The 26,913-nt window shown below is 59.6% G+C and overlaps 1 protein-coding gene and 1 long non-coding RNA gene across 5 annotated transcripts; one reads left to right on the top strand and one right to left on the bottom strand.

The window, feature by feature from the left end:
* Window positions 1–266: 266 nt before the first annotated feature.
* On the top strand, window positions 267–21,698 carry UPP1 (uridine phosphorylase 1). Of its 4 annotated transcripts, XM_077864247.1 has the most exons (10): window positions 2,183–2,200; window positions 2,386–2,414; window positions 6,072–6,148; window positions 12,466–12,517; window positions 15,250–15,367; window positions 18,372–18,530; window positions 18,945–19,059; window positions 20,559–20,768; window positions 21,027–21,173; window positions 21,388–21,698. In XM_077864247.1, exons 1-10 carry the CDS (start codon window positions 2,198–2,200, stop codon window positions 21,540–21,542), a joined length of 1,065 nt encoding a protein of 354 aa, XP_077720373.1. In that variant the 5' UTR covers window positions 2,183–2,197; the 3' UTR covers window positions 21,543–21,698. The 4 variants fall into 4 exon arrangements, with proteins under 4 accessions (XP_077720377.1, XP_077720376.1, XP_077720374.1 ...); XM_077864251.1 differs by lacking the exons at window positions 2,183–2,200; window positions 2,386–2,414 and adding an exon at window positions 267–383; XM_077864248.1 differs by lacking the exon at window positions 2,386–2,414 and having other exon boundaries at window positions 2,177–2,200.
* LOC144293107 (uncharacterized) lies at window positions 10,488–13,727 on the bottom strand. Its single transcript, XR_013360609.1, has 4 exons — window positions 13,322–13,727; window positions 12,961–13,146; window positions 12,425–12,670; window positions 10,488–11,047 (listed from the first exon to the last, which is right to left on the bottom strand). It is a non-coding gene; the product is annotated as an uncharacterized LOC144293107 (long non-coding RNA).
* Window positions 21,699–26,913: the final 5,215 nt, after the last annotated feature.

The raw sequence follows: 26,913 nt of genomic DNA, 5'->3' as shown, positions 1-26,913 counted from the left end.
GGGGTGGGGGATGCAGGGGGTGGGGGGATATGGGGTGGGGGTGGGGGGCCGCCCCCAGCTCGTCTTTCCCTCCCACGCACGTCGGCTCCCCGCGGCCCCAAGCCCTCCTGGGGGCGCGGACAGCGTCAGTGCCGGGGGTCGCCCTGCGGCTCCCCGGGGCAGCGGGGCGGGGGGTGACCCGTTCGTCGTCCGGCCAAGGCTTCCCCGCGCTGCGGCGGCTTAATGAGTAACCGCGCCTCCGCCTCCGCGTGAGTCAGCGCGGCCCCCGCCCGGAGGAAGGGACCTGGGCGGAGTCGGGGCGCCTGCCGGGAACCGGGCGGGGCGGGGAGCGGTGACGGCTCCGCGCAGACCGCGTCCGAGCTGACCCCGCCGGTCCCTGCGCGGTGAGTGCTCCACGCCGGGCCCGGGCTCCGCGGTCGCGCAGCAGCTTTGGTGTCACCTGCTGGGGAGGGAGGTGGCTGCGGCGCCGGCTGGGAAGGATGCTCGGGGAGCGGCAGCCGCGGAGAGGAGCGGGGGCACCGCGAACGGACGCGCGGGGAGCGCGAGCAGGGGCGGGGAGGGGTGGGGGGCAGGGGCGAGGAGGGGGTATACGGCGAGGGCGGGCGGGGAGGGCGCCCCGAGAGCAGCGGCGGGAGGGGCGGTCACGGCGAGGGCGCGCGGGGCGCAGGGTGCGGGTAGCGGGGTAGGCGCATTGGGCTGCGGGGGGGAGCGGGGGGAAGGAGGGGGAGCGGGGCGGGGGCGATTGAGGTTCTGGGGGTGCTGAGAGGCCGTGCTTGGAGGGTGCTCGGGGAGAGCGCGCAGAGGGCTGGGGCGGGTGCGGTGTTGGGGAGAGCCGGGTGCGGGTAGCGGAGTAGGCACAGAGGGGTGCGGGCGGGGGGGGGGGAGCGGGGTGGGGGGGAGCGCGCAGAGGGCGGCGGGTGGGGGCGGGCAGAGGTTGGGGGGGAGCGCGGGTGGGGGGGAACGCGCAGAGGGCGCAGGGGGGGTGCGGGCGGAAGGTAGGGGGTGGGGGGAGCACGTAGGGGGCGCGGTGGGCGGTGCGGGCGGAGGGTGGGGGGGAGCGCGCAGAGGGCGCAGGGGGGTTGCGGGCGGAGGGTAGGGGGTGGGGGGAGCGCGTAGGGGGCGCGGTGGGCGGTGCGGGCGGAGGGTGGGGGGGAGCGCGCAGAGGGCGCAGGGGGGGTGCGGGCGGAGGGTGAGGGGGTGGGGGGAGCGCGCAGAGGGCGCAGGGGGTTACGGGCGGAGGGTGAGCCGGGTGGGGGGGATCCGGGTGGGGGGGAGCGCGGGTGGGAGGGAGCGCGCAGAGGGCGCGGGGGGGGGGTGCGGGCAGGGGGAAGCTGTTCCTGGACCAGCCGCCGCCGCCTCGCCCCGACCCGCGCCCCCGCGCCCCGGGCGCCCCGAAGGCCGCGGGTGTGCCCGCCTCGGTTGGGGGTGCGCGCAGTGGGGACCCGCAGCCCGGGCCGCAGAGCACATAGAACCCCCCTTTTCTTTGGGGGGTAAGTGAAAAGTTACTTTGTGGGACAGATTTTTACCCTTAAAGAACAAAGTTCCACTGAGTGGGTTGGAGGGTCCATTGGCTTTACTCGGTCCCCCACGCACGCGGCCGCATCGCATCAGCTGCGGGAGCTGAGCCCCGGGAGACTGCTACAGGCAGAAGGGCTGGGGGGGGGGGAGGGAGGAGGGAGGGGGGAAGGGCCACTGTCGGGGGGGACGGAAGTCATCATATCGTTATGGCAGGACAGGATTGTTCCCGCAAGCTCCTGTTCCTGGGGGAAGGGCCGGGGCGTCCCCGCCGACCAGCTGATGGCAGGTGGACTGGCCAAAGGTCAGATTCCGCAGAGGCTAATGGGTCAGAACTGTCAAAAGTTCCGAAGTAACAGAACCGAAGCCCCGACTCCCCAGGGTGGTGAGGAGGAGCAGCGGGTGGGGAAGGCCGCGCTCGAGGCCGGCATGAAGCAGCCGGCTGGTCTGGACAGGGCTTGGCGCCCATGTTTGAATTCTCTTATTTTTATTTTTGGGATTTTTTAAAAAAACTTTTACTTATTTATTCCTGAGAGACACAGAGGCAGAGACCCAGGCAGGGGGAGAAGCAGGCTCCCTGCGGGGACCCCACGCAGGACTCGCCCCACCCTGAGCCGATGCAGATGCTCCTTGGCTGAGCTCACCAGGCTGACCGCCCCAGGCGTTCCTAGAATTTTTTTAAATGGTAGGGAATTTCTGGTGGTTTCACCATACCCATCTGGGGAAACGGGGAAGTTTCACTCTTGATTTCCTGAGGCAGGAGCACGAAAGTGGCCTGGGTCCAGTCATGCAAAACAAAACTTCCTATGACTAACGTCTTCTGCTCAGTTTTTTTAAGGATAATCTCCCCATTTGGTTTTGATTGAACAGATACTAAGTCTCCATTTGCTGTCCCACAGGCAAGTGAATCCATTTTGGGACCGGTCCTTTCTTTTTCTTCTTCTTTCTTCTTTCTTTTCTTCTTCTTTTTAACATTACCAAACCTTGAGAGCTCCAGTGGACAGAAGCTTGCATTGGACCCCTTTGAGTAAGGGTTACGGCGGGAGTCCTGACACCCGTTTGTCCCGCAGTTGTAGAGAGCCCACAGTCCAAGATGAACCAGCACAGCTGGGATTGGTGGCAGGTGGCACGTCCCGGGCATCATGCGTGTCTGTGGTCAAGTGTCCAGGCGCAGCCTCAGGGCTGCCGCAGATCCGGCTCCCTTCTCCAAGGGGGGGCTGGGCCAGGTGACCTGCCTGGCCAGGTGACTCAAGGTCGCTGGTGGCAGCCTTCCTGGCCACCCTGGAACTGGCCTCTGTGCCAAAGGTCAGCCCCGCCCCAGGCTGCTCCACTCAGTGGGAGCGACCTAGAGACACAAAAACCGAGAGCAGGGCTACTTGCAACGCCACTGAGGCAGTCTTAGGGCTGCTGTGACCCATCCTCCCTCACCCCGCCCCTGCTGTTCCCTTCCTTGTCCCTTTGTCTGTCCACACCCTGCCTTGCCTGGCCCTTCTGGCTCCTTCCCCCTTCCTGCTGTCTTCCGTGTTAGAGACTTTGGGTTCCTTTCATTGGCTCTGAGCTTGGCTTTTGAAGGGTTAGTGATTTGGGGAAGTCGTCTCCGTCTTAAACCATGAGAAAGGTTTTCACCGCTGCCCTACCCATCAGGCCTGCCGTGTCCTGTGCATCCTGCGTGCGTCCCATGTCCCCGGAGCCAGGCCTACTGCCTGCCAGTTTGCACGTTCCCTCCCCTTTTTAGAGGCCAGATTTCTAGTTCTTTCTGCAGAAGCTTCATGGTCCCACACATTACATTATTTGCTCCAGGGCTTTCTGCACTGGTGGGCACCGCAGTAATGTTTTAGTTTTATTTTTTTTTTTAAGATTTTATTTATTTATTTATTCATAGAGACACAGAGAGAGAGAGGCAGAGGGAGAAGCAGGCTCCACACAGGGAGCCTGACTTGAGACTGGATCCCAGGTCTCCAGGATCACACCCCAGGCTACAGGCGGCGCTAAACCACTGCGCCACAGGGGCTGCCCAGTAACGTTTTAGTTAAAAAAAATAAATTAGTTTTTTACATGGGTTTTTGTCCAAGAGGACTTTGTTATGTTTGCTGATCATAAAATTAATACAAACTCATTGTTAAAAAGCAAAACAAAACTGTGCCTGGGTGCCCCAGTCGGTGAAACCTCTTCCTTGGCTCAGCTCAGGATCCCAGGGTCCTGGGGTTGAGTCCTGCTTTGGGCTCCTGGCTCCGCAGGGCGTCTGCTTCTCCCTCTCCCACCGCCGCTCCCCCTGCTTGTGCTCTCTCTCTGTGAAATAAATAAATTCTTGGGGGGCACCTGGGTGGCTCAGGGGTTGAGCCTTTGGCTCAGGTCATGATCCCGGGGCCCACATGGAGTCTGCTTCTCCCTCTGCCTCTCTCTGTGTACGTCTCATGAACAAATAAATAGTATCTTATTAAAAAAAAAAAAAAGAAAGAAAACCACAAATCTAATACAGGAAATGAAACTTGGCAGCTTTTCCTAATCCCTAAAGATAAACGCTGATCACTGCCCTCTCTCTGTCCCTGAATCACACACACAGACACTCATGCACATTTGCTTTTGAACCGTGTTCATTCAAAAGTCATAAACGTTTACGTACCAGGCTATTCACACCGAGTAGCCCACATATCTGATTTTAAGCTTAGTGGGCTAATAATGAGAACAACCCAAGAAAACCAAAATCAACCATGGGGTTTCTATTCTTGCAAGTTGGATGTGGCGACAGGTGAGAGGGGAGCCCTAGGTGCTCAGAGCAGAAGCCCCCTCCCCAGGGATCCTGAGAGCCAAATCCAGGCCTGGATTTCTCTGGAAGGCTGACCACCCCCAACTCCCACCCCTGAGGGTGGGATCTAGGGACTTAGAGACACTTTTGAAGTGGTGCTTCCTTCTGCAGGGACAGGACCCGCACAAGCATCCCTGCCAGCTGCATCCTAATACCACTTCCTGTCAGTTGTTAGGATTTTGTCTCCTGGATCCAGAACATACCTCACTTTTCTGTTCTTAGCACACCTCTGCTCATGCTCTATCTCCCTCCAATCCCAACTGTGCCCAAATCCTGTTTGGGGAGGAAAAACTTCTATCCTCTTAGGTGTGGTGTTTGGGGGGCTGCAAATTAAAATGACAAAAGACAGGATAGCAAGAGAGAAGACGGATTTTTACATATGTCTGTACAGACGGAGTGAACAGAAACGTGTGGGTCCGGGAGGCAGTTCCAGTTTGGGGGCTTACTGACTATTTTAAAATAGGGCATGGGGGGGCAGAGGGACACTTCTGAGAGAACAAACGACTTCTGGGGGAGTGAAGCTAAAGAGTGCTTAGGGAGACACAGGACTTTGGAAAAATAAATGATTCCTTAGGAAAATAGACTGGAGATAGGATCGTGACAAGGTCCATTTGGTTCATTTTCATGAAGAGATTGGAGTTACTCCCTGGGAGATAATTCCTAACAACTGAATTTCTTTAGGAGGCCCTACCTGGAGGCAGACAAGGGATTTCAGGAACTCCAATCCCTGTCATTCCCTGCATCACCCTCTGGGAGGCCCCATTCCTCCATTCACCCTGCTCCGCCCTAGCAGCCTCCCCAGTGAGGCTCCGAGCCTGGGGGGGTGGGGGCGGCGGGGACCAGCCCGAGCCTTTCATCCTTTCATGGATGGGCAGGGCAGCAGCCGCTAAATCAGGGGCGTGTTTTGCAAGTTGGCCTTTCTCGGAAACAGGAAGTGGGATGCGCCAGGGTTTGCTCTGAGATGCCCAGACTGGAAATCCCGTGTTATGCCAACAAGTGTTGTCAGGAAGCGCGTTCTTTGGTTTTTTGCATAATCTGTGGAAGGGGGAGGTCCCTGGTGTGAGGCCACTGTAAACCAGCAAGACCCCTGAAAAAGCAGTGGTCAGAAATCGTCCCTAAATTCTCCCAGCGACCTCTCGGTTAGATTGCACAGAGGGGTGTGAATCCCCGTCTCCCCTTCCTCACGGTGGGCCTGCACTCCCGCAGGTGCTCCCTCCTGGGCCGAGGCAGGGGCTCTGAGGCCTTCTGTCTGTTTTTTTTAATTATTATTAAAATTAAATTAATTTATTTAATTATTTTTTAATTGGAGTTCAATTTGCCAACATACAGCATAACACCCAGTGCTCATCCCATCAAGTGCCCCCTCAGTGCCCGTCACCCAGCCACCCCCACCCTCCTCCCCTTCCACCACCCCTAGTTCGTTTCCCAGAGGTCGGGGTCTCTCATGTGCTGTCTCCCCTTCTGTCTGTTTTTTTGTTGTGAGCTGGAGGAAAGGGGACCCTGGTGGTCGCTGGGCAGCCGTGGACTCTGCGTGCGGGGACTCCTCCTCCTTTTTTACACTAAACCCTGTGGGCCACACTGGGCTCCGTGTGAACAGGACTGGCCACTGGCTAACCCTGTTTCCTGATTCCTTTGAAGGTCGGATAAAATCGGACACAGCTTTGTTCACGTTTTGCCAACTGGGAAAATTCTTTTGAAATGCAAACGTAGCACCGTGTCCCTGAATAGTCATTACCTCTTTCCTTCTCAGCACCGGGGGCTTCTTTTCCGAGAGCAAACCGGCTCCGCATCCCTGCCTGTTCACCTGTGGCCGCTGGAGGAGTCCAGGTGAGTGGGCCGCTGCCCGAGAGGATGGTGGGCTCCTGGTTTCTGCCTCTGCGCCAGGAGCCGGGGAGGGACCTCCTGCCACGTGGGCCGCTCTGCTCACCGCCTCCTAGCCTCGACCCCCCCGTGGGCAGGCAGGCGACAGGGCCGCAGCGTTGGGCGTGGGGCCTGCAGCTCGGTGGCAGCGCAAACCCGCGCATGAGGCCGCCCGCAGCCTCGGCTGCACCTTTCCAACCCTGCGGTGCCGAAGTCCAGGCTTCCTGGGCACTGAGGGTGGGGACTGGCGAGGGGACGGTCGTGGGGAGGCTCAGGGCCCCGAAGGGCCACAGGGGCGCCAGCACCGGGCAGCGATGGCTTCTCCGGTGAGAGGCAGGGGGACAAGCGGGCGACCGAGCAGCACTTTCCCTGCGAGGCCAGACAGGATGCTCTCCGGCTGCTTGGGTTCCTGTTTGGGGTCGGTCCGTGGCCTCCGGGACGGCACATCTAACTCTTCCTCTTTCGAGGTCTCGCCGCCAGCGGGCTCCCCACCCGCAGAGGAGACATTAGCATCCGGAGGGCCCAGGTTGGGGGCCGGGGCGCTGCCTGCCCCTGGGGACTGGGGACGCCGCAGTGAGCCGCCCCCCTCCCCTCTGATCTCCCGTCGGGGGAGAAGTGACAGGCTGAGGGGAGCAGGAGGCGTGGACCCCGCAGGGCAGCCACCGGGGCTCCGCTGAGGCTTGTGTTTCCTGGAAGCCAGACGCGTGCGGAAGCCAGGCCGTCAGGGAGGATTTGCTCGCTGTGCTGGCAGCGCGGAATCAGGACCCAGGATCCCGATCTCTGGTTAAATCCTGACACGTGTGTGGTGTCCTTGCATTGACTCTCTGACGCCCGACTGCAACTCACTGGGGACCCCGTCTGTCTCCCCGGGGACACAGTCAGGCCCGCGGGCTGAGGGCCGGCCCCCCTGCACTGCCCCCCACGCCGGCCCCACGGCCAGGTTGTCACCAGCCCGTCCTAGGTTCCCACAGCCCGTCCCTGGCTTCCACGAAGTCGCTGGAGCGGCTCACAGAGCTCGGGACTGTTCCCTCCCTAGACCCCAGGTTTGTGATGAGAGACAGACAGGAGGGCTGCCCGGGCGGGGTCTGGGGAAGGGGCGCGGGCTCCAGGCCCCCCAGGGCCCACCATCCCCACATCCCTTGCTCACCAACCTGCAAGCTCTCCAGACCCCATCCTTTTGGGATCTTATGAGGGTTTCGGTAAAAGAACATGATGGGAAATCCGTCGGTCCTTGGTGCTGGATTCAACCTGCAGCCCCTTCCCCTCCTGGGGTGGGCGAGGGGCTGGTCGTGCTAACCCTTAACACGTGATCGGTTTCCCTGGCAACCAGGCCCCGTCCTCAGGCATTTGCCAAATAGCACCTCCTTAGCATGACAAGAGACGGCTCCAAGCCCAGGTCTGGGGGGGAACCGGGGGTCGGTTAGGAGCTCCCCCAGCCGGGCCTCCTGCGGGGACTTGAGCTGGGCCGAGCCTCGGGCAGGTGGATTCCTTCTGATAAACACACCAAGCGCTGTACACGTACTTCCTCTTATTTATGACGCTTTAAACAACATTGTCTCTTCTCTAACTTTATCCTAAGAGTACGGATAGATGCGATACATCTAATAACTTGCAAAATACGTGCTCATCAGTCATGTCCGCTTTCCGGAAAGCTCTTGGTCAACAACCAGCTATGAGTCGTAGTGAAGTTTTTGAGGAATCAAAAGTCAAAAGCACCAGGCGGATCTTCCACAGCGCGGGGCGTCAGCTCTCGTAACCCCGTGTAGTTCAGGGGTCCGCTGTAGGGGTCCGTCGACCCTGCGAGTAGAACGCCCGTCACTTTACCAGCAGCAGGTGGGTTTATTCGGGGATGAAAGAGGTTGACAGCCCTGGACGAAGGAGCTGTTGCCAACCCGTGGGCGGGCCCAGGGAGCAGAGGCAAGGCCTGTGTTGTGAGGGGAGAAGGGGGTTGATGAGGAAAGCGTCTCTTCCTCAGCCTGGAGCGTGGAGCGGTGTCCATGTGCAAGGCCAGGCCCACGGACACTCCCGTCTGTCTCAGCCTCTTGGGTCTCTGGTTGGCCACGAGCATTGGGCATCCCGGGACGGCCCCAAAGGGAGAGTCCAGGAGTTCCCAAGGGCGCAGATCCAAGATTCAGGACTGATGGCAATGCCCTTGATGAACGTGTTTGGAGGGTCTCCGCAAATTTTGCCGGTTGAGTCTTTGCGGTGCCGTTAGCGTGTTTAACCAACCAGGAGGATGGAGGACCGTGTGCGCGATGGAAGGGCCCTAAAACTAGCGGAACAGCACAGACTTGTCAAAGCACCTGGGTCACAATGTAGTTCAAGAGGGGACCCCCAGGGAGGGATAAGCTTTTCTAATAGGATCGTAGTCACAGAGGAGATGTTGGCCTGTCCACACGACAAGGCTTCGTTCCAATATGAAAACCGTGACCCAAAACAAATCTGTATCCATGACAAGGAGGGATCTGCATGAAACCCACTGGCCAAACTTCACATAGTCCATTGGGCAACATGGGTACGTTTCCAGGGATTGTACTTTGGGCAAGGGGCACAAGCGGAGTCCCCACCCATATTGGTCCATGAATACCGTCATGTCTATAGTGGACCCGCGGTTTGATGCATGTACTGGGGATTTGAAATTTTCTGGTAGGGCCTGCTTGTTATTTGGTCTAAACCCAGATTCTCAAAATAAATAAATAAATACATAAATAAATAAATAAATAAATAAACAAACCCAAATTCCCTTTTATCAAACCAACAGATATCAGATTTCCAGTATCGATTCCACTTTTCTGGGGCAGGCTTTTAGGACCAGAAAGACTTATCATAAACGGAGCAGTCACCCGGAGGCTGTCTCAAGGTTGAGCTCTAGGAGAGCTAGGAGGGCTTCTGCATGGGGCACGGGCTTGGTGACAGTGTCTGCGGTGGCAGGCATGTTCTGGGGCGAGGGGGGGGACGCCTCCATGGGGCAATGGAGATCCCCGTGTTTTGGGGTGAGGGTTCCAAGGGCATCCCCTCAGTATCATGCACAAAGAGGGAAAAGGGAGATTGATAATTAGGATGTCCGAGGGCAGGGGCTTTTGCTAGACTTTAATGACTCAAAGGCCTGTCATCTGCCTCTTTCCAAATAAGAGGGTCAGGTTTGTCTTTCTTTTGTAAAGATTATGCAGACCGAGCCCTGAGAGACCAGTGTGGAATCCAGTGTCCCCAGTAGCCAGGCAGCCAGGAAAGCCTCCTAACTGGCACTTGCTTTTAGGCTTTGGGAAATCCAGGATTCCTTGAAGTCCACTGCATCCACGTGGAGTCTTCGTCTGGAGATCAGGTGCCACAAATACTGACTTTGTGCAAACTGCGACATTTCTTTGGAGGCTTTATGTCCCTTTAAGGCCAAAAGATTTGACCGGGGTGGGGGTGGGGATGGGGGGTGGAGCAGCCTGCAGGGACCTGTGCCGCCCTTGTCAGCCTCTGAGGTCTGCGGCCAGTGAGAAGGACGCTGTGTCACCCTGGGCGGGACTGCCCGGTGTACTGCTGCTCTTCCCAGGTGAGGGCAGCGAGATCCTGGCTGTCCTCATCACCCGGAGTACTAGAAACACACCCAGAGGTCGGTTACAGGGACATACGTGCGGTGCGGTCGGTGGGAAGGGAGTCAGCAGCACGCGGGCATTGGGGGGGACGGTGTTCCTTCTGCACCTGCTCGGAGATCCCTGGCACAGCCCGGCCCCGGCCGTCGGCTTCCTCACAGGTGAGGTCAGGCTGCTACAGGCACCAGGGCAGGGGAGGCCCGAGCCTGCTCTCTCAGCGGCCAGACGCCCTCAGGGCGTCTGTATGTATAGGGCTTTGATTAATTCTAGGCAGGGGTTTTGAGGGATCTATTTGAATCTTGTTGGCAGGTGCACCGTGGGTTGGGATTTTTGCCCCAGAAAGAGGGCGATCGCTGATCCGATTGGAATAAATCGGATCCCCTTTGGATTCCCCTTTGGAGAGAATGACAGTTTTAACGGTCCTTCCTGTAGGAGACTCAGCTGGGGTGTGAGCGAGCTGGTTGGCCGGAGTAATTAAACCTGGGGTGGGAGACAGAGTTTCCCATTTCATACTGGGTTTTTTAACAGAAAGGGAAAGATCCCAGGTCAGCCCAATAATAAGCACAGAGTGAAAAGGAAGACTAGAATCTTCTTTAGTTTTTTTCAAGATTTTATTTATTTATTTGAGAAAACGCAGAGAGAGAGAGAGAGAGAGAGAGCGTGCACGAGGATAAGCAGGGAGAGGGGGAAGCAGACGCCCCCCCCCCCCCCCCCGCCCCAGCCGGGCAGGGAGCTCCACCTGGGGCTCGACCCCAGGACCCTGGGATCATGACCTGAGCCGAGGCAGATGCTCCACCACTGAGCCCCCAGGCACCCCTCAGTTTTCCTTTTTAATTGTTTGCTTGCCTTGTTTAGTTTACAAACTGTATTTTGGAGAGAGGCAATGTTAGATTCCTGGTAGCGCTTGGAAGCCTCCAAATACCAATGTAGAAGGAATTCCACTTAGTTCTGTCAGTTTTAGGACCATAGTGACCTGATTCAGCTCTGAGAACATTAAGTTTGGCCCCATAACGGCCCCTGGCCCAGCCCATGTCTGTAAATACACATGCGGAGCAACCATGGTTTTTAAACGTAAAACCGGCCAGAGTCCCAGGAGCAGGGGGACAGGGGCCTCAAAGCACATCAACAACTGGGATCCCATTTCTTTGAGGTTTTTCAGGAACAGACTGGTTCCAGAAGGAATCAGAGCAAAGGCCACACAGCTTCTGGAAGAGCAGCCCGGTTGCACGCAGAACCTAGCCCGAGGGCCAGGGCGGCTCCAAGCCCACACGAATACTCTGAGATGCTAAAGGAAAAAAATAAAAAAACGAAGGCGTTGGTAAACTAGGAATAGAGCCTAAGAGCTTGAACACAAGCACGGGGCTCAGAATCCAGGGGAACCCTTGCCATCAAGCCCCAGCGTCCGTGAGAAAGCAGAGGATGACCCTGAAGCCCAGGGTGGGGGGGCTGTCTGCTCACCCGCCCCCGGCGGCCGCCGCCCACCTCCCATCCCCCCAATGGTAACCCTTAAATATAGACACTGCCAGGTGCTTTGCCAGGGACAGGCGGGTTTATCCGGGAGTGAAACAGAATTCTAACTCGACCCAGCAGCTGGGGCAACACCCCAGGCAGGTCCCCGTCAGAGTAAACGGGCTCGGGGGTGTGGTGGCTCCTGGTCTTCTCCGCGCTTGGGGTCTGCTAAAAATGGTCGGGAGTCCGGGGATCTGTCCCTTTCCCAACAGCGCCCTCGGGGCTCCGTCGAGGGCTCCGGGTTTGGGTTTGGGCCAGCCGGCTGGTGTGCTGGCGGGGAGCCCCTGGCCTGGCCTGGCTGCGCGGGGCTGACTGTCTGGCTGATGACCGGGCCTGGGGCCACCCCGGCTCCGCTTTCCTGCCCCTGCAGCAGGTCATGGGCTGTAGTCACCGAGTCCTCAGGCTGCGATCCGCCCTGGCCTGGCGGGGCCCTGGCCGTGGCTGCGAGTTCTCCTTGGGCCGCAGGGATGCGGCCCCCGCTCGTCCCCCTGCCCCGGGTGGCCCTGGAGACCCGCCCTTCCAGGCGGTGGGGACCAGGCTGGGAGAGCAGAGGGTGACCCGCCCCGGGTGTCTGTGCTCAGCCCCTGCGTCCACAGCCCGTGGGTCACACACCTGTGCCCACGTGCTGCGCCCATCAAACCTCTGCGGCTGGCGGGACCCTGTGACCGCCCGGGAGCCCGGCGTCCGCTTAGCCTCCTCTGGGCTCAAGTAATTGCACAAGGAGGTGTTAGACGGTGGCTCGGGCCGGGGCGGGAGGCTGAACGCTGAGGACAGCCGGGCGCAGAGCCCCTGCCTGCCCGCCCGCCCGCCGACCACTGCCCGGCTCCTCTGCACCTGCTCCTCTCAAGTCTTCCCTGGGGACACCTGAGGGGCTCAGTGGTTGAGCGTCTGCTTGGGCTCAGGCCACGATGGGGGGGGCGTGTCCCGAGATTGAGTCCCATGTCGGGCTCCCTGCTCCCGGGGCGGCTGCTTCTCCCGCTGCCCCTCCTCTTCTCGTTCTCTCTCTCTCTCTCATATAAATAAAATCTTAAAAACGATAACAATTAAAAAGTCTTTCCCAGATCCTGAAGATGCATTCCTAACTCCTTCCAGTTTGGCGCAGCCCCGTTCCACTACATTTTTGGCAAATAAACTCTTGAGATTTTTTATGCACCTGAGTTTATTCTGAAATAATCATGTGCTGTTTTCCCCTAGGTGAGAGAATGGCTTCCTCGGGGTCCCAGACAAAGACACGTGGCAATCACAGGTGAGGCTCCAAGTGGACGGCAGGCTGGGTGGATTTGGGGGCATATTGTGATTCCGTTTTCCGGAGAGCTCTCGCTCCCTGGCTTCCCGTTGGCCGCGGAGAGGTGGCTGCCAGGGCGGGAGCTCCAAGGCCAGCTCAGAAGTGCGGCCTCTTCTGAAAGACATTAATTCTTAAAAAATTGTTTATTCGTTTACTTACTTACTTCGAGAAAGAGCAGGACGGGGAGGGTGGCCACCGTGGGGGTGGGGTTGTGGTGTGGGGATGTGCACCACCCTCCCTGTGGGGTCTGAGCAGCCACAATAAAGGAACAAACCACAAAAAAAAAAAAAAAAAAAGAGAAAGAGCAGGGGAGGTGCGGGGGGGGAGGGAGAGGGCATCCCCGCAGACCCCCCCTCCGGAGCGTGGAGCCCAGTGCAACTTGCTCTCCCGTCCAACCAGCTCACCACGCACGGTCCCCTCCTTCTTTTCCTCTCAGAGTTACTAATTTGGGGCCACCTGTGCGGCGGCGCAGGTGCTTGGGCGTCGGACTCTTTCTTGGCTTCCGCTCAGGTTGTGATCTCGGAGTCCTGGGATCGAGCCCACGTGAGACTCAGAGCTCAGTGGGGAGCCTGCTGGGATTCTCTCTTTCTCTAAAATACATAGATAAAATCTTAAAAAGAAGGAAAGATGCACATCTTTAAAGGGAGCCTCTAGGTGGGAACACGGCTGGCGCCCAGTTTCGGGGGCGATCGTGGGCTTTAGATGAGCCACTACTGTCCACGGGCTACGAGTACCGGCATTTCTGCCGCCAAGTTGGGTGCCTACCGGGTCCTGATGTCTGTAATGCCCGAGCCCCGTGGGGGGCTGCGTGCCTGGCGCCTGGCTCTCCGTCCACCCGCTCTTCAGCCGCTGAGCGCCCGTCTCCAGCCCACACCCCGCACCGGGAAGCTTCTGGAACCAGCCACCCGCCATGTGTTTTGCGTTTCCTTCACGAAGTAGGTGCTCCAGGAATATTTGTCCCATGAGTGAAGCAGCCAAATAAAGCAGATAAAGTAACTGCAAGGTGCGTGCAGAGTAGGGAACTAGCTTTCCAAGCAAGATCTTTGACTTGGTATTTTGAAATCTTTTAAAAAGTCCGTTTGAACGTGTTCCGGTTCACCGTGGCTCCTGCCCAGCTGATGCATTTTAAAACCGTTGCCACTCCTTGCAGTCGCACCCCATTTCCTTCTCCTTCTCTTCCTGGAATCAGAGACAGAAAAAAAAGCGTTTTCCATGTTGAAATATGTGGCTAAGTTTCCTAATCATGTCCTGTTTCGTCAGTCCTGCCTCTGTGGTCAGCCCCGCCTGGGCACCACCTGGACAGCAGAGGGGCCGGAGGCGCTGTCAGGCTGTGATGTCACGGCACTCCTCCCGGCCCAGGGGCGGGGGCATGGGCGGGTGAGCGAGGCCGTGGGCCGCAGGACCCCACTTCCCCGGGCTGGCCTGCCGCTCCCGTCCACGCTGCCCTCAGGAGTCCCCGCTGTGGGACCTGCCTCCGCCGAGAGCTGCGTCCCTCCGACTTGGAGCACCACGGGCCGCGGGTGCCTCGGAGTGACCGGGGCAGGGCAGGCGCCAGCGCGGGCGGAACTCAAGCCCGACCTACTTGCACTCCACGGGCAAACCACCCGTGTTGTCCCCTTCACCCGCCCCGCGGAAGCAAAAATACTTAAAAAAAAAAGAAAAGAAAAAAGGATTGGCATCACGGCTCTCCCGAGTGCCTGGGCAATGTGTGTTTTTGGTTAAATTTTGAAACACTGGGCACGGGTCCTGCACACTCCCCGCCGTCTGGGCACCTCGGGCCGATCACAGGAGGCCTCTCCCCAGGGCGTCCCGCGAGCAGCTCCATGGGCCGGGTGGGGGGCCCTGTGGCCGGCCTGACCAGGCTGCTAAGTCCGCTGCACCACTGCCATGCCCCAGGCCACGAGGCTGCTTCTCTTGCATCGTTTCTTTCTTAGGGTTAGATTGACGGGAACCGGGTCAGGGGTTCCGGGCCGAGAGTTCGACTCGGAGTCGGTGTGCGTAAGGGTGCCAGGCCGAACACCGCACAGACCCCCACCCCTGCTCGTGGGGTTGGAACCCAAGCACGCAGGCCTGCGTGTGGTCTGTGGCCCCTTTCACGTGACGACAGCTGGGTTGCATGGTGACAGGGCCCCCTGCGGCCTGCAAAACCAAAAATATTCCCTCTCCGGCCCTGTATGAAAAAAAGCAAACCGCAGGCCACTGTTCGGGCCAGCAGCGTGTTGTCTGGCGCAACAATAACATGAGCCCCCCACTCCGATGCGGAAGGTGGGAAGCTCTGCGGAGGAAACCAAAGGGAAGGACGCCCGTGTCACCCCTCCCTGGACGTGCAGCAAGGCAACAGAAGTGGCGCTGAGCTGTGCAGGCTGGGAAGGTGACCCCTGGGAGGGAGGGCCGGGGCAGTGCCTTGTCTCCGCTCCACCCATGTTCCCCACCCGAGTGTTGTGTTCTCCAGGTGCAGCCAAGGTCCTGAGGCGCATGCCCACGCGGGGGGCAGCCGGCTGCACTGGTCGTCGGGCGAGGTCGCGTCGGGGGCTCCGCGTTCCTGTGCCTGGGAGGGGGAGCATGTGCGGGGCTGCAGGACCCTGTCACCCCCCGATACGGGCCACACGCGTCTTGGGGACCCCGGGCACCTCCACTACGGCAGCCACCGGTCTCCGGTGCTCTGCAAACCTTTCGCCTTCCTCTCGTGACAGTGGCCACTTCGTACAACCTGCCAACCCAAACGTAGCGACGATGCCGGAGGACGTCCTGTACCACCTGAGCCTCAGCACCAGCACGCATGACCTCCCCGCCATGTTCGGGGACGTGAAGGTACAAGGCAGGGCTGGGGGGTGGCGTCTGCTGAGGCCGCCCTCACTTGCGTCTCCCCCGAGGGGGCGCCTGGCTGCTCAGTCGGGAGGGCACACGACTCGGCTGCGGGGTCGTGAGTTCGAGCGCCGGGTTGGGTGTGGAGATGACTTAAAAATAAGATCTTTTTATAAAAAAAAAAAGTTATAGGGACACTTAGATGGCTCAGGGGTTGAGCGTCTGCCTTCGGCCCAGGGCGTGACCCCGGGGTCCTGGGATCGAGTTCCGCGTCGGGCTCCCTGCATGGAGCCTGCTTCTCCCTCTGCCTGTGTCTCTGCCTCTCTCTCTCTCTCTGGGTCTCTCAGGAATAAATAAATAAATAAATAAATAAATAAATAAATAAATAAATAAAATCTTTGAAAAGAAAGTAATATCTTCATCAAATTTTTGGCAAATTGTTGATTTTAAAGTATGTAAACTCGTGAGTGAGAGAGAACTCTTAAGTCCGGCCCTGTTGGGCCCTAACCCTCTGTACACCCAGCCCCGCTGGGAAGCGAGTGCAGGAGACTTCCTAGTGCTCCCCTGAGAAAAGGAAAAGAGGACGGGAGCGCTGTGTGGGGCAGAGGCCGCGCCGCAGCCACCCGGCCCTCCTGACCCAGCTGAGCGGCTGCAGGCCCAGAGGCCTCCGTGCTGGTGCGCCCAGGACTCCGGAAGCAGCTGTGCCGGGGGGTCAGATGCACCAGCCTTTAGATTCAACATCGAAGCAACGAGTGACCCAGGAGTGACCCAGAAGTTGCCGCTGTTCCCCGGCTGCCCCGTCGGGCCCTCTTTCATCAAGGGGTCCCAGCTGCGTGCTCATCGGGTGGTGATTTCCCAGCTGCTGACGTGGGTTCAGGGAGAGAGAGACAGAGACAGAGAGAGAGAGGGAGAGAGAGAGACGGAGAGACAGAGACAGAGAGCGGGAGAGAGACAGAGACAGAGGGAGAGACAGAGTGGGAGAGAGACAGAGAGAGACAGGGAGGGAGAGAGACAGAGAGGGAGAGAGAGAGACAGAGGGAGAGACAGAGAGAGACAGAGAGAGAGGGACAGAGAGAGCAGGAGAGAGACAGAGGGAGAGACAGACAGAGAGAGAGACACAGACAGAGAGAGACAGCGGGAGAGAGAGAGCAAGAAGAGAGAGCGGGAGCGGGCTCAAGGAGGGGGACAGGAGGGACAAGCAGACACCCCAGTGGCAGGGACCCCAGTGGGCCTCGACCCCAGGCCCCGGGATCACGGGCAGGGGCTCCACCCACGGAGCCCCCCAGGCGCTCCTGCAACCGCGTCTGTTCTTTGTATTTGAGATTCTGGTTTTTTGTTTGTCTCTTTTTTTCTTAGTTTTGTTTCTTAAATTCCACATGTGAGCAAAATCCTACGGTATTTATCTTTTCCGACTTCCCTCGTTCAGCACACACCCTCCGGCTGCAGCCGTGCAGTGGCAAGGTCCTGCTGGCTAACATTCGCGTGCGTGCGTGGCTGTTGGTTCACTACGCCGGGCGTGCACATAACTTCCCTGTTGGTGTTTTCGTTTCCTTGGGTCAGTGCTCAGTAGTGGAATCACGAGGCCAGAGGGTAGCTCTGGTTTTAGTTTTCTCAGGACCCTCCGCGCTGTTGGCCGCAGCAGCTCGCACTCCCACCAGCTCCCACCAGCAGTGTGTGTGAGAGGCTTCGCTTCCTCCACACCCTCGCCGACGCCTGTTGCGTCTTTTGTTGTTGATTTTAGCCACTCTGACAGGTGCCGGTGGGATCTCCGTGTGTTTTTTTTTTTTTATAAATTTATTTTTTATTGGTGTTCAATTTGCCAACGTATAGAATAACACCCAGTGCTCATCGTGTGGTTTTGATTTGTGTTTCCCTGATGATGGGTGACGCTGAGCATCTTTTCATGTGTTTGTGGTCCATCTGGATGTCGTCTTTGGAGAAATGTCTATTCAGGTCATTTGTTAAAGATTTTATTTATTTATTCTTGAGAGACACACAGAGAGGCAGAGACACAGGCAGAGGGAGAAGCAGGCTCCGTGCGGGGAGCCTGACGCGGGACTCGATCCTGGGACCCCGGGGTCATGCCCTGGGCCACAGGCAGAGGCTCCACTGCTGAGCCCCCCGGGGGCCCCAAGTTCTGTATATATTTTGGATATTAGCTCCTTCTGCATATGTCATGTGCAAATATATTCCCCCACTCAGCAGCTTTGTCATTTTGTTGATGGTTTCCTTTGCTGTTACGGTGTTTTTCCAGGTGTTCTTTCGTTATTTGCTTTCCGTGCATTACAATTTAACCTACAATTTGTTCTAGGCTACGGAAATTTCTTTTGTCATGTTTAGAGACTAATAATTCCTTCAACATCAAACTGCTTAAAACTGATTTACCTACATTTCCTTCTTGTGTACCACAAAATGAAAAATGAGTTCGTAGATGTGGCGCTTGGCAGATTAAAGGCTTCGTATCCCCGAGAGCCACCCACCCACATGATCGCTCCCGATTCCCCGGTTCCCACGGGGCCCTGGCTCTTTCCATGCTTGGGCCATCTGGCTCTCAGGCGGTGGGTGGAGGTGATGCTCGGAAGCCCATTTGCAGAGGGGCCCCAGTTGCACGGCGAGGAGCCCACATCGTTTTATTCCAAACCTAGGCTCCCTCCGGGACACCAACCAAGCTGTGCACCCGATGGGCAGAGCCGGTGCAGCCATAGAACCCGGAAGAGCAAGGGTCTGGTGTTCCCGTGTTGTGTGGGGCTGGTTATACTGTCCGGGCCTCTTGCACCGGTGCTGGTTCCATGACCCAGTCGGTGCTTCTCAAACTGAGCGAGCATCCAGAGCACCGGCACCCGAACAGCTCGCAGAAGCACCGCAGACAGCGTAGCTCTGGGTGGGGCCAGGGACCTTCGTCTCCCGTGAGACCGGGCAACACTGACGTCGGCGGGGGCCCCAGGGAGGACCCCGCTACGAGGACGGTGCACGGCGCCCGGACTGACGGGGCTGTGTTCTCTGGCTGCAGTTCGTGTGTGTCGGGGGCAGCCCTACTCGGATGGAGGCCTTCGCCAAGTACATGGCCAAGGAGCTGGGCCTTGACCACCCAGGTGCTGAGTATCCCAACATCTGCGCGGGGACCGACCGCTATGCCATGTTCAAAGTGGGACCCGTGCTGTCTGTGAGCGTGAGTACCTGCCCTGGCAGTGGGCTCTGGGGTCGGGCTCTGCAAGGGGTCGGGCCCTCCGCGTGCAGCCTGGTCCCCTGCACGTCTGTGTCCCCGGGGCGGGGGGGCCAGGGACGCGGCGAGCCGTCGACCAGCACCAGCTGTCCAGAGCGCCCCGGGGTGCAGAGACGGGTTCAGTTCCTAGAGACAAGCGGCTGCTGGTTCCCCACCGAGCTTCTCAGCGCCGCAGACGGTGGCTCTGCCCGTGGGCCGCACTGCCTGTGTGGACCTGGGCAAACGTTTGCACCTCCCAAAGTGTTCATAGTTTTAAACGTGTGTTTGGAAGTCCGTCCTCTCTGGCTGTCAGCCTGAGATGCGCAGGGACACAAGGCGGCCGCCCCCTGACACGACGCTGGCATCTCCCCCTGGTTCTAGCACGGCATCGGCATCCCCTCCACGTCCGTCATGCTGCACGAGGTCATCAAGCTGCTGTACCACGCCCGCTGCTCCGACGTCACCGTCATCCGCATCGGCACGTCTGGCGGGATCGGTGAGCATGCGGGGCCTCCGCCGGGGCCAGCGTCCCACACAGGACCTGGTGCCGGGCGGGCCGGGCTTGGCACCTCCGAGCTAGTGCCCAGCTTTGCCCGAGGGAGCTCGTTAGCAGGAGGCATGTCTAGAAGCTTGTTTGGCCATATGTCTCTCCAGCCGCATCTCGCAGCCCGGCCCCCAGAAGCAGGTCATGGAAAGGCGTGGGGCCGAGCTTGCGCAGGGCCTGGTCCTTCGGGGTGAGCGCTGCCCCGCCGGCTGCCTGCCTCTCTCTCTTCCTTCTAACCGCGTCTCCGCTCTCTCCTGTCCTCCGCCCTCCCTATTCCTGCAAGGACTCGCTCGGTAGGAGGAAACCGACGGGAAAGTCAAAGGGACAGATGGCAGACAAAGTTAAGATAAGTGTCTTCAAGGTGCCTAAAGGGTCCCCAGCTGGTCCCAACCACGGTGTTTTGTCCTGTCTCTGAAAGCCGCAGAGAGCACGGAAGGAGGACAGGAGGCAGGGAGACAGCAGGGAGCGGGGGGGCTCCAGTGCTCGCGTGCTGCCCACGGGGAGCTCCCGGGAGGGGCCTGGGGAGCCCCCAGCAGCGGCGCCCGCCTGAGGGGCTCACAGCCGGAGGGGGACGCGGGCAGCAGGAGAGCCCGCATTCTGGGGGCGTCGAGGGAGTGAGAGCCGCCACTGAGCCTCCTGGAGGTGGGAGCAACTGCAGAGTCGCTCCCCCCCCCACCGCCCAACCTAGCAGAGCGGGTGGAGACAGAGGCCAGGTACACGCCGGGGAGCGGGATGGACTGTCATGGTTCAGGAGGATGGCGGGCCGGTGGCGCTGGGAGCATCCCCTGGCTCCCCCCCCCACCCCCGCCGCCGCCCCTAGACGTTGAAGCAGCCAGTTTCCCATTCCGGTCGGTGTCAGAAAGGCTCGTGGTCAGTCTCACCCAAAGTGCTCAGAAGATCAAAAACTAGGAGCAGAACGACGTCCCCCCAAGGTGGAGACGCCCCGGGAAGGTGTGCCCGGGAAGCCTAGGATGTGGAGCCGAGTATCTCAAGGGTCAAAGGCAAATGGGACTGGCTGAGAGTCGGGGGCTGCTGGGCCGGGTGCGGGGAGCACAGGGCTTCCTTAGACCGTCCTTGTCTACTTCTGCGGTCACTTGAAATCTTAACGAGAAAGCATAAAGCAGGAACCGGGGAAGCACCGTGGTCACCCGAGCGGTGGCGTGCAGGGGACAGCAGCCAGGACTGTAGACCCGGAACCTGTAGTGGAGACAGGGGGGCCCCCCTGGCAGTGTCGTCCTCTTTGCTCTTTTCTCTTCCGTATTCTCTGCACTGCTTACGCGTGACACCTATCATTTGAGTAAAAGAATTTGATGCAAATAATGGGTCCCTAGGAAGTCTGTTTCAGACCATTAGCGGGTGTCCCGGTATTTTGGTGCGTAGACAGGCGCTTTCCCCCGTGCGTGCCCCCTGCCTCTGCCCCGTGTGGCCGCGACATCTGCTGCTCCCTTCAGGTCTGGAGCCTGGCTCCGTGGTCGTCACCCAGCAGGCGGTGGATGCCTCCTTCTCGCCCATGTTTGAGCAGATGGTCTTGGGGAAGCGGGTGGTTCAGAGGACAGACCTGGACCAGGAGCTGGCGAAGGAGCTGATGCAGTGCGCCACAGACCTGCCGGAGTTCCCCACGGTCCTGGCCAAGACCATGTGCACCTCAGACTTCTATGAAGGTGAGGGGCCGGGCCTCCCCTCCCAGCGGCGGGTGGGGCTTCTGCGTGAGGGGCGTCCCTCCTGCCCGGGCTCCCGCCTCTTCCACGTTTCCATGGTGCACACAGCACTCGCTGTGAGCGGCCGGGGTGGGCTCCAGGGTGGGCATGGCCAGTGGGATCCCAGGGGTCCCTGTGCCCTGGCGCATAGTGCGGTGCTGGCACGCAGTAGGAGCTTCCTCTGCGCGTGTGGTCAACGCTGCCGTATCTCCGCGTGTCCAGGCCAAGGCCGTCTGGACGGCGCTCTCTGCTCCTACACCGAGAAGGACAAGCAGGACTACCTGCGGGCGGCCCACGCAGCCGGCATCCGCAACATCGAGATGGAGTCTTCAGTCTTGGCTGCCATGTGCAGCGCATGTGGCATCCCAGGTAGGTGCCTCTGGTCTCCGGGGTCCCTCCTCCAGGGCCCAGCCTCCAGGCCCTTATCCCCAAGGGCCTTGCTTTCTTGAAGGTTCTTTTGGACGTGAAGGCTGGGAGGGGTCAGGCGAGAACAGGGCAGGGGCAAGCGGAGGGGACACCTTGTCCTGGGGAATCCAGGGAGAAACCGGGCGCTTCGCCCTGACGTGCTGCTTGCTCTTTGCAGCGGCCGTGGTGTGTGTCACTCTGCTCAACCGCCTGGACGGGGACCAGGTCAGTAGCCCGCATGACGTGCTGGTCAAGTACCAGCAGCGGCCACAGCGCCTCGTGAGCCACTTCATCAAGAAGCGCCTCGCGGCCACCGGGACCCTGAAAGCCTAAGGATGCGCGGCTACGATGGCTGCAAATAAAGTCACAGTCTGGGCGCCTGGCTGGCGCAGCCCGGAGAGCCCGCTACTCCTGGGAGCTCAGGAGCCTGAGTTCCAGCCCCAGTTCGGGCAAGATTACTTAAATAAATAAATACATTAAAAAAAATAATTCCCCATGAAAATCTCCTTTTGTAGAGTCTTCGTGCACACTTCCATAAGAATTTAGGGAATTGGGTTGCAGCTCAGGGGCTAAGAATCCTGCATTAGTAACAAAAATTTTTAAAAGCTTCTGTGGGGTGTTTTTTGACCACATTAGCTTAGCCTGGGTTGGGTCTTGTTGGAGAACGTTCCCCTCGATGCTTGAAGTATTTCTAGAGAAAACTAATTAAAAAATTAAATAAATAGGGATCCCTGGGTGGCGCAGCGGTTTGGCGCCTGCCTTTGGCCCAGGGCGCGATCCTGGAGACTCGGGATCGAATCCCACGTCGGGCTCCCGGTGCGTGGAGCCTGCTTCTCCCTCTGCCTGTGTCTCTGCCTCTCTCTCTCTCTCTCTCTCTCTGTGTGTGTGACTATCATAAATTTAAAAAAATAATAATAATTAAATAAATAATAAATGAATAAGAAATAAATAAATAAATAAATAAATAAATAAATAAATAAATAAATTCTAAGGAGAGGAGCTCTCAAGTCAGGGTCCCCTCCAGAGAGAGTTTTGTGAAAAGAATTTTTTAAACGGTAAAATCCTGCTGGTCCTACAGATACAGACGATCACGTGTGCTGGGAGGAAAACATTCTTGCGAATGTAGGACGCTCCGCTCCCGGGAACCAGCAGGCCACTGCCCCACGCACCCTAGACCGCTTGCCAGGAGGCCAGGCCGCGACTCTCACCCCGTTGTGCAAGGAAGTGGAGCTGCGGGCTCCTGGAGGGGCGAGCTCGGGCCCCTGACGGCCTCGAGGGCTTGGGGCTGCGCGTTCCTGGTTCCACGCAGCACAGGCCCCGGTGGATCTTACGTTGTAAAACTGAAAGGTCAGGCCTCCCGGCAGCGGGTTGTTTACAAGGAGCTACTTGTGCCCTACAGGTGCCCCCGGCACAGCCCCGCACACCACGGGGCCCTCGTGCGCACACAGACCCGCGTGGACACCACCCAGCCGGCGCCCAGGTTGGCCGAGGATGCACCCAAGCGCCGTGGGAAGTCAGTCGGACGAATGTGCCGGGCCTCTCGGAGGAAGCCGCTGCCGCCGCATCATTCGGACAGACGGTGAGACAGGTGCCCGGGGGCTGGTCTCGGGGCAGCAGGGCCTGCGTGGCTCAGCGGGTGAGGCGTCTGCCTTGGGCTGGGGCCTCGATCCCCGGGTCGGAGCCCACGCCCGGCTCCCTGCTCGGCCCCCCCCTTGTGCTCGCTCTCTCTTCCTCTCTCTCCCAAGTCAATAAAATAAAATAAAACATAAAGAATAAATAAATAAATGACACTGCAAACCCCAGACAAGCCGATGGTTCCAGAATCAGGGCGACGTGAAAGGCCATTGCGGAACCACGCGATGTTTACGGAGCCCGGGCAGCTGTGTCCTGAACCAGGGGCCGCACTCACTCCGCAGTGGGGTGCCGTCTCGGCGGCGGGGGTGCTCACGCACAGACCCGCGGGCGCCGAGCTGCAGCTCCCTCGTCTGTAGCGTCCCCCTAGGGTCCTGGCACCTGCCCCCCTCCGCTTTTCCTGCAACATTGCTCCCCTCCTCCACCACCCAGGTGGAGACCAGGGACTGCGGGATGGCTTTCTTAGCAGTGACCTTCATCACGTAGCTAACCTGCCTCCCCTGGTGCAGGACGTGTGCACCCTGCACTGAGCTCTGCCTCGGTCTCCCCACCACCCTGCTCCACCCAGGACCATGGGGTGCGCCAGCCCCTGCCCCGGCCGGGGTGGGAGTCGGGGAGCGCGGGAGGTCTGTGTAGACGCTGGCTCTCTGGGACAGCAGCAGACTGCGCGTCCAGGGCCCAAGGGCTTCCCAGGCTCCCCAGACTCGGAACTGTCGGGACTCACCTAAAGCCTCTGGGTAAGAACGACCCCGCGTGAAAAGGTGCAGCCACGATGGAAACTGTATCATGAGGCCTCACAAGGGACACATGCAGGAGGCCCCGGGGGCCCAGCGGCTTGAGCGCCCGACTCTTGGTCTCAGCTCGGGTCATAATCTCAGGGCTGTGCTCACAGGGCATCTGCCTCTCTCCCCTCTGCCTCTCCCCCTGCTCTCACTCCGGCAAATAAATCAATACATCTAGAAAGAAACAAAAGAAAGAAGGAAGGAAGGAGGGAAGGAGGGAAGGAAGGAAGGAAAGAAGGGAGGAAGGAAGGAAGAAGGCAGGCAGGCAAGGCCTGCTCAGCAAGCCCCTCTCTGGGTATTTGCACCTGAGTCACAGGCAGGGACCTGGGCGCACCTGTCCCCCGGCCTCCAGCTGGGTGCTGCACCCCTGCATGCCCCTCAACAAATGGAGGATAGGCCGAGTGTGGTGCGTGTGCAGCGGGTGTTATTCACCCTGGAAAGGGAGGCCGTGTGACACCTGCTCCAACGGGCATGAACCCAGAGGACCCGGTGCCTGGGGAAACGAGCCAGGCACAAGGTCACGCATGCACCTCCGAGGGGCCCTGGGGCGTCACATCCTCAGAGGCGGAGAGCAGGTGCTGGGCGCCAGGGCTGGGGCTCGTTGACCAGCGAGGACCTGCGGAAAGGGTCCCGGGACGGCTGCCGGGGGGGCTTACATGGCTGCGGGAAGGTGCTTTGTTTTTTTAAGATTGTATTTATTTATTCCTGAGAGACACGGAGAGAGGCGGAGCCACAGGCGGAGGTTGGCCGGGCCCCGCACGTTCAGGCCTGCTCCGTAGCCTGCGCCGTCTGCGGGGACTGCCCCTCGGGCTCAGGGTCCCCCGTGGCCCCGGCCCCCGACCAGTCGGCCGGCTGGCCCTGCGGGTGTCCGGGGGCCGTGGTTGGCAGCTGGCGGCCTGACCGCACACGCGCCAGATTGCCCACCTGCCGGCCCGGGCCTCCTTCCCGGTGACCACCGCCCCCGGTGGCTGAGGAACGGCCGCGATGCTGGGGTTATGCAGACGGAGATGGGGCGGGGGAAAACGCTCAGCACGCAAGGCACAGAGCTCAGGCTGCATTTCAAATCCCCTGAACATGAAATCAGTTGACATCCAGCCGCTCCCCTCCGCGTGCTAGGGCCACCCCCCAACTGCGTCTCGAGGCTGCAAGAGTGTTCACGAGATCGAGTCTCTGCTTCCTTGTCTCCGAAGCCACCATATGGGACAGACCCTCCCTCGCAAAGCGTTGTGGGTTCTTGTGAGTTCAGCGTCGGGTGTCGACCTGGCGAGACCGCGGTGCCCGCATCAGCCCAGTGGTCACCGCGCAGGTGGTTTGCACGTGTGGTCGATGAAGAATCGCTTGACGCTAAGTGAAGGGGAGTCCCCTGGACGATGTGGTGGGCCTCGTCTAATCAGGGGGCGGCTCTAAGTTTTCACAGAGGAGAAGTCATTCTGCTTCACGGCTGCAGCCTAGAAATCCTGCCTGGGCTTCCAGCTGGGAGGCCGCCCTACGGATTACTGGCACACGCGTCCCCCGTGTCTGAGAGCCCGTATTTGCTGTTGGGTCTGTGTCTCTGAGGGCCGTGACACATATGCAGTGGCCTGGAAGGTGCACGGGACCGTGTGGGCTTGGCCGTGCCTGGGGACTGCCCCGGCTCCGTGAGGCCTGAGGGTGAGGGGCCCCCGGCGACCACTTCCCCCCGCAGAGGACGCAGAGAATCCGCAGCCCCTCGGGAGACGGTGGGGTTCCAGGTTCGCGGGGAGGCTCTCCTAGTGTCCCCCAGGCGGTGGGCTGAGTGCAGAGCAGCTCAGCAATGACACGTGGCCCCTCTCCCTGCCCTGCTGCCCTGGGGCGCTCACTCAGGCAGGGTGCACACGTCCTGCAGCCGTGCTGGAGGCTGCGTCTGGCAGCTCCTGCTCTCAAGGCAGGGCCCAGGTGTCCCCACATGTCTCCACACATCCCCGGGCCTCGTCCCCACACGTCCCCACACGTCCCCACATATCCCCAGGCGTCCCCAGGCCTCATCCCTAGGCCTCGTCCCCACACGTCCCCACATATCCCCAGGCGTCCCCAGGCCCTGTCCCCAGGCCTCATCCCTAGGCCTCCTCCTCACACATCCCCATACGTCCCCAGGCCCTGTCCCCACACGTCCCCACATATCCCCAGGCGTCCCCAGGCCCCGTCCCCAGGCCCCGTCCCCAGGCCTCATCCCTAGGCCTCATCCCCACACATCCCCACACATCCCCACAGGTCCCCAGGCCCCATTCCCAGGCCCCGTCCCCACAGGTCCCCAGGCCCTGTCCCCACACATCCCCCGCTCCTTGGACCACATGCCTCATGGCCGTGGGTTCTCAGCACCGTGCCCGCGGCCACCCACCTCTGCCGTCAGTGGGCATGGCCTCCGCCCGCCCCAGAGGGACCCAGACCCCAGCCCTCAGGGGCCTTTCGGGGGGAGCTCACTGAGGGCTCTGAGGGGAAGCGCGCGGGTGCTCTGCTCTTCCCTACTGGGACTCCCGCACAGTGTTTTTCTGTTTTTCACAGATTTTATGCACGTGTGTGTTTGAGAAAGAGAGAAAGCACGAGTGGGGGGTGGGCGCGGAGGGAAAGGGCGAGGCTGACTCCGGCTGAGCAGACGTCTCAAGGATTCTAGGTCGCGGCCCCAGACCTCGCCCCACCAAGCCTCACCTGGAGTCCAAGACCTCATCCCTAGGAGCGGGCTGCTGGGTCACAAGGCATTGCTGTTTCGCTCTCTGGAAAACCACTTGGGCATAATTTTATCTCCATGCAGGAAGCCCAGGGACAATTGTAATTAGGTTGAACCTCTTTGCGGCTCCCCTTCTCACATCTGGTCCCTTCTGGAGATGGAGAGGCCATTCCAAATTTTTTTAAGATATTTAATTTTTTATTTTAAGTAGGCTCTGTACCCATCGTAGGACTTGAACTCACGACCCCAGGACCAAGAGTCACAGGCTCTGCTGGCTGAGCCAGCCAGGCGCCCTCGGTATGATCCGCCCCCGCCCATGACCGAGGGTGGCCGGGCTCCCTGTGTTTGCAGGATGTCCCCGCCCGGGGGTCCGGCAGGTGCTCCAAGTGGGTGGCAGTGAGTCTGCAGAAGGGTCCCCAGGCAAGGTGCCCAACTACTCCCGGTGCTACATCCAGAGATGCCGCAGGTGCATCTGTGTCACCCCCAGACACCTGGATGGGCCTTGTGAAGGTGGCACTAGGGGCCACCCCAGAATGTGTCCCTGTGGCCTGAGGATTAAGAAACAGCAGACACAGGGTTAACTGACAGCAGAGTAGGGCTCGCCCGT

The sequence above is a fragment of the Canis aureus genome, chromosome 21, assembly GCF_053574225.1.
Source record: "Canis aureus isolate CA01 chromosome 21, VMU_Caureus_v.1.0, whole genome shotgun sequence".
Lineage (NCBI taxonomy): Eukaryota > Metazoa > Chordata > Mammalia > Carnivora > Canidae > Canis > Canis aureus.
The sequence above is the reverse complement of the archived record's forward strand: the minus strand, read 5'-3'. Positions and strand labels throughout refer to the sequence as shown.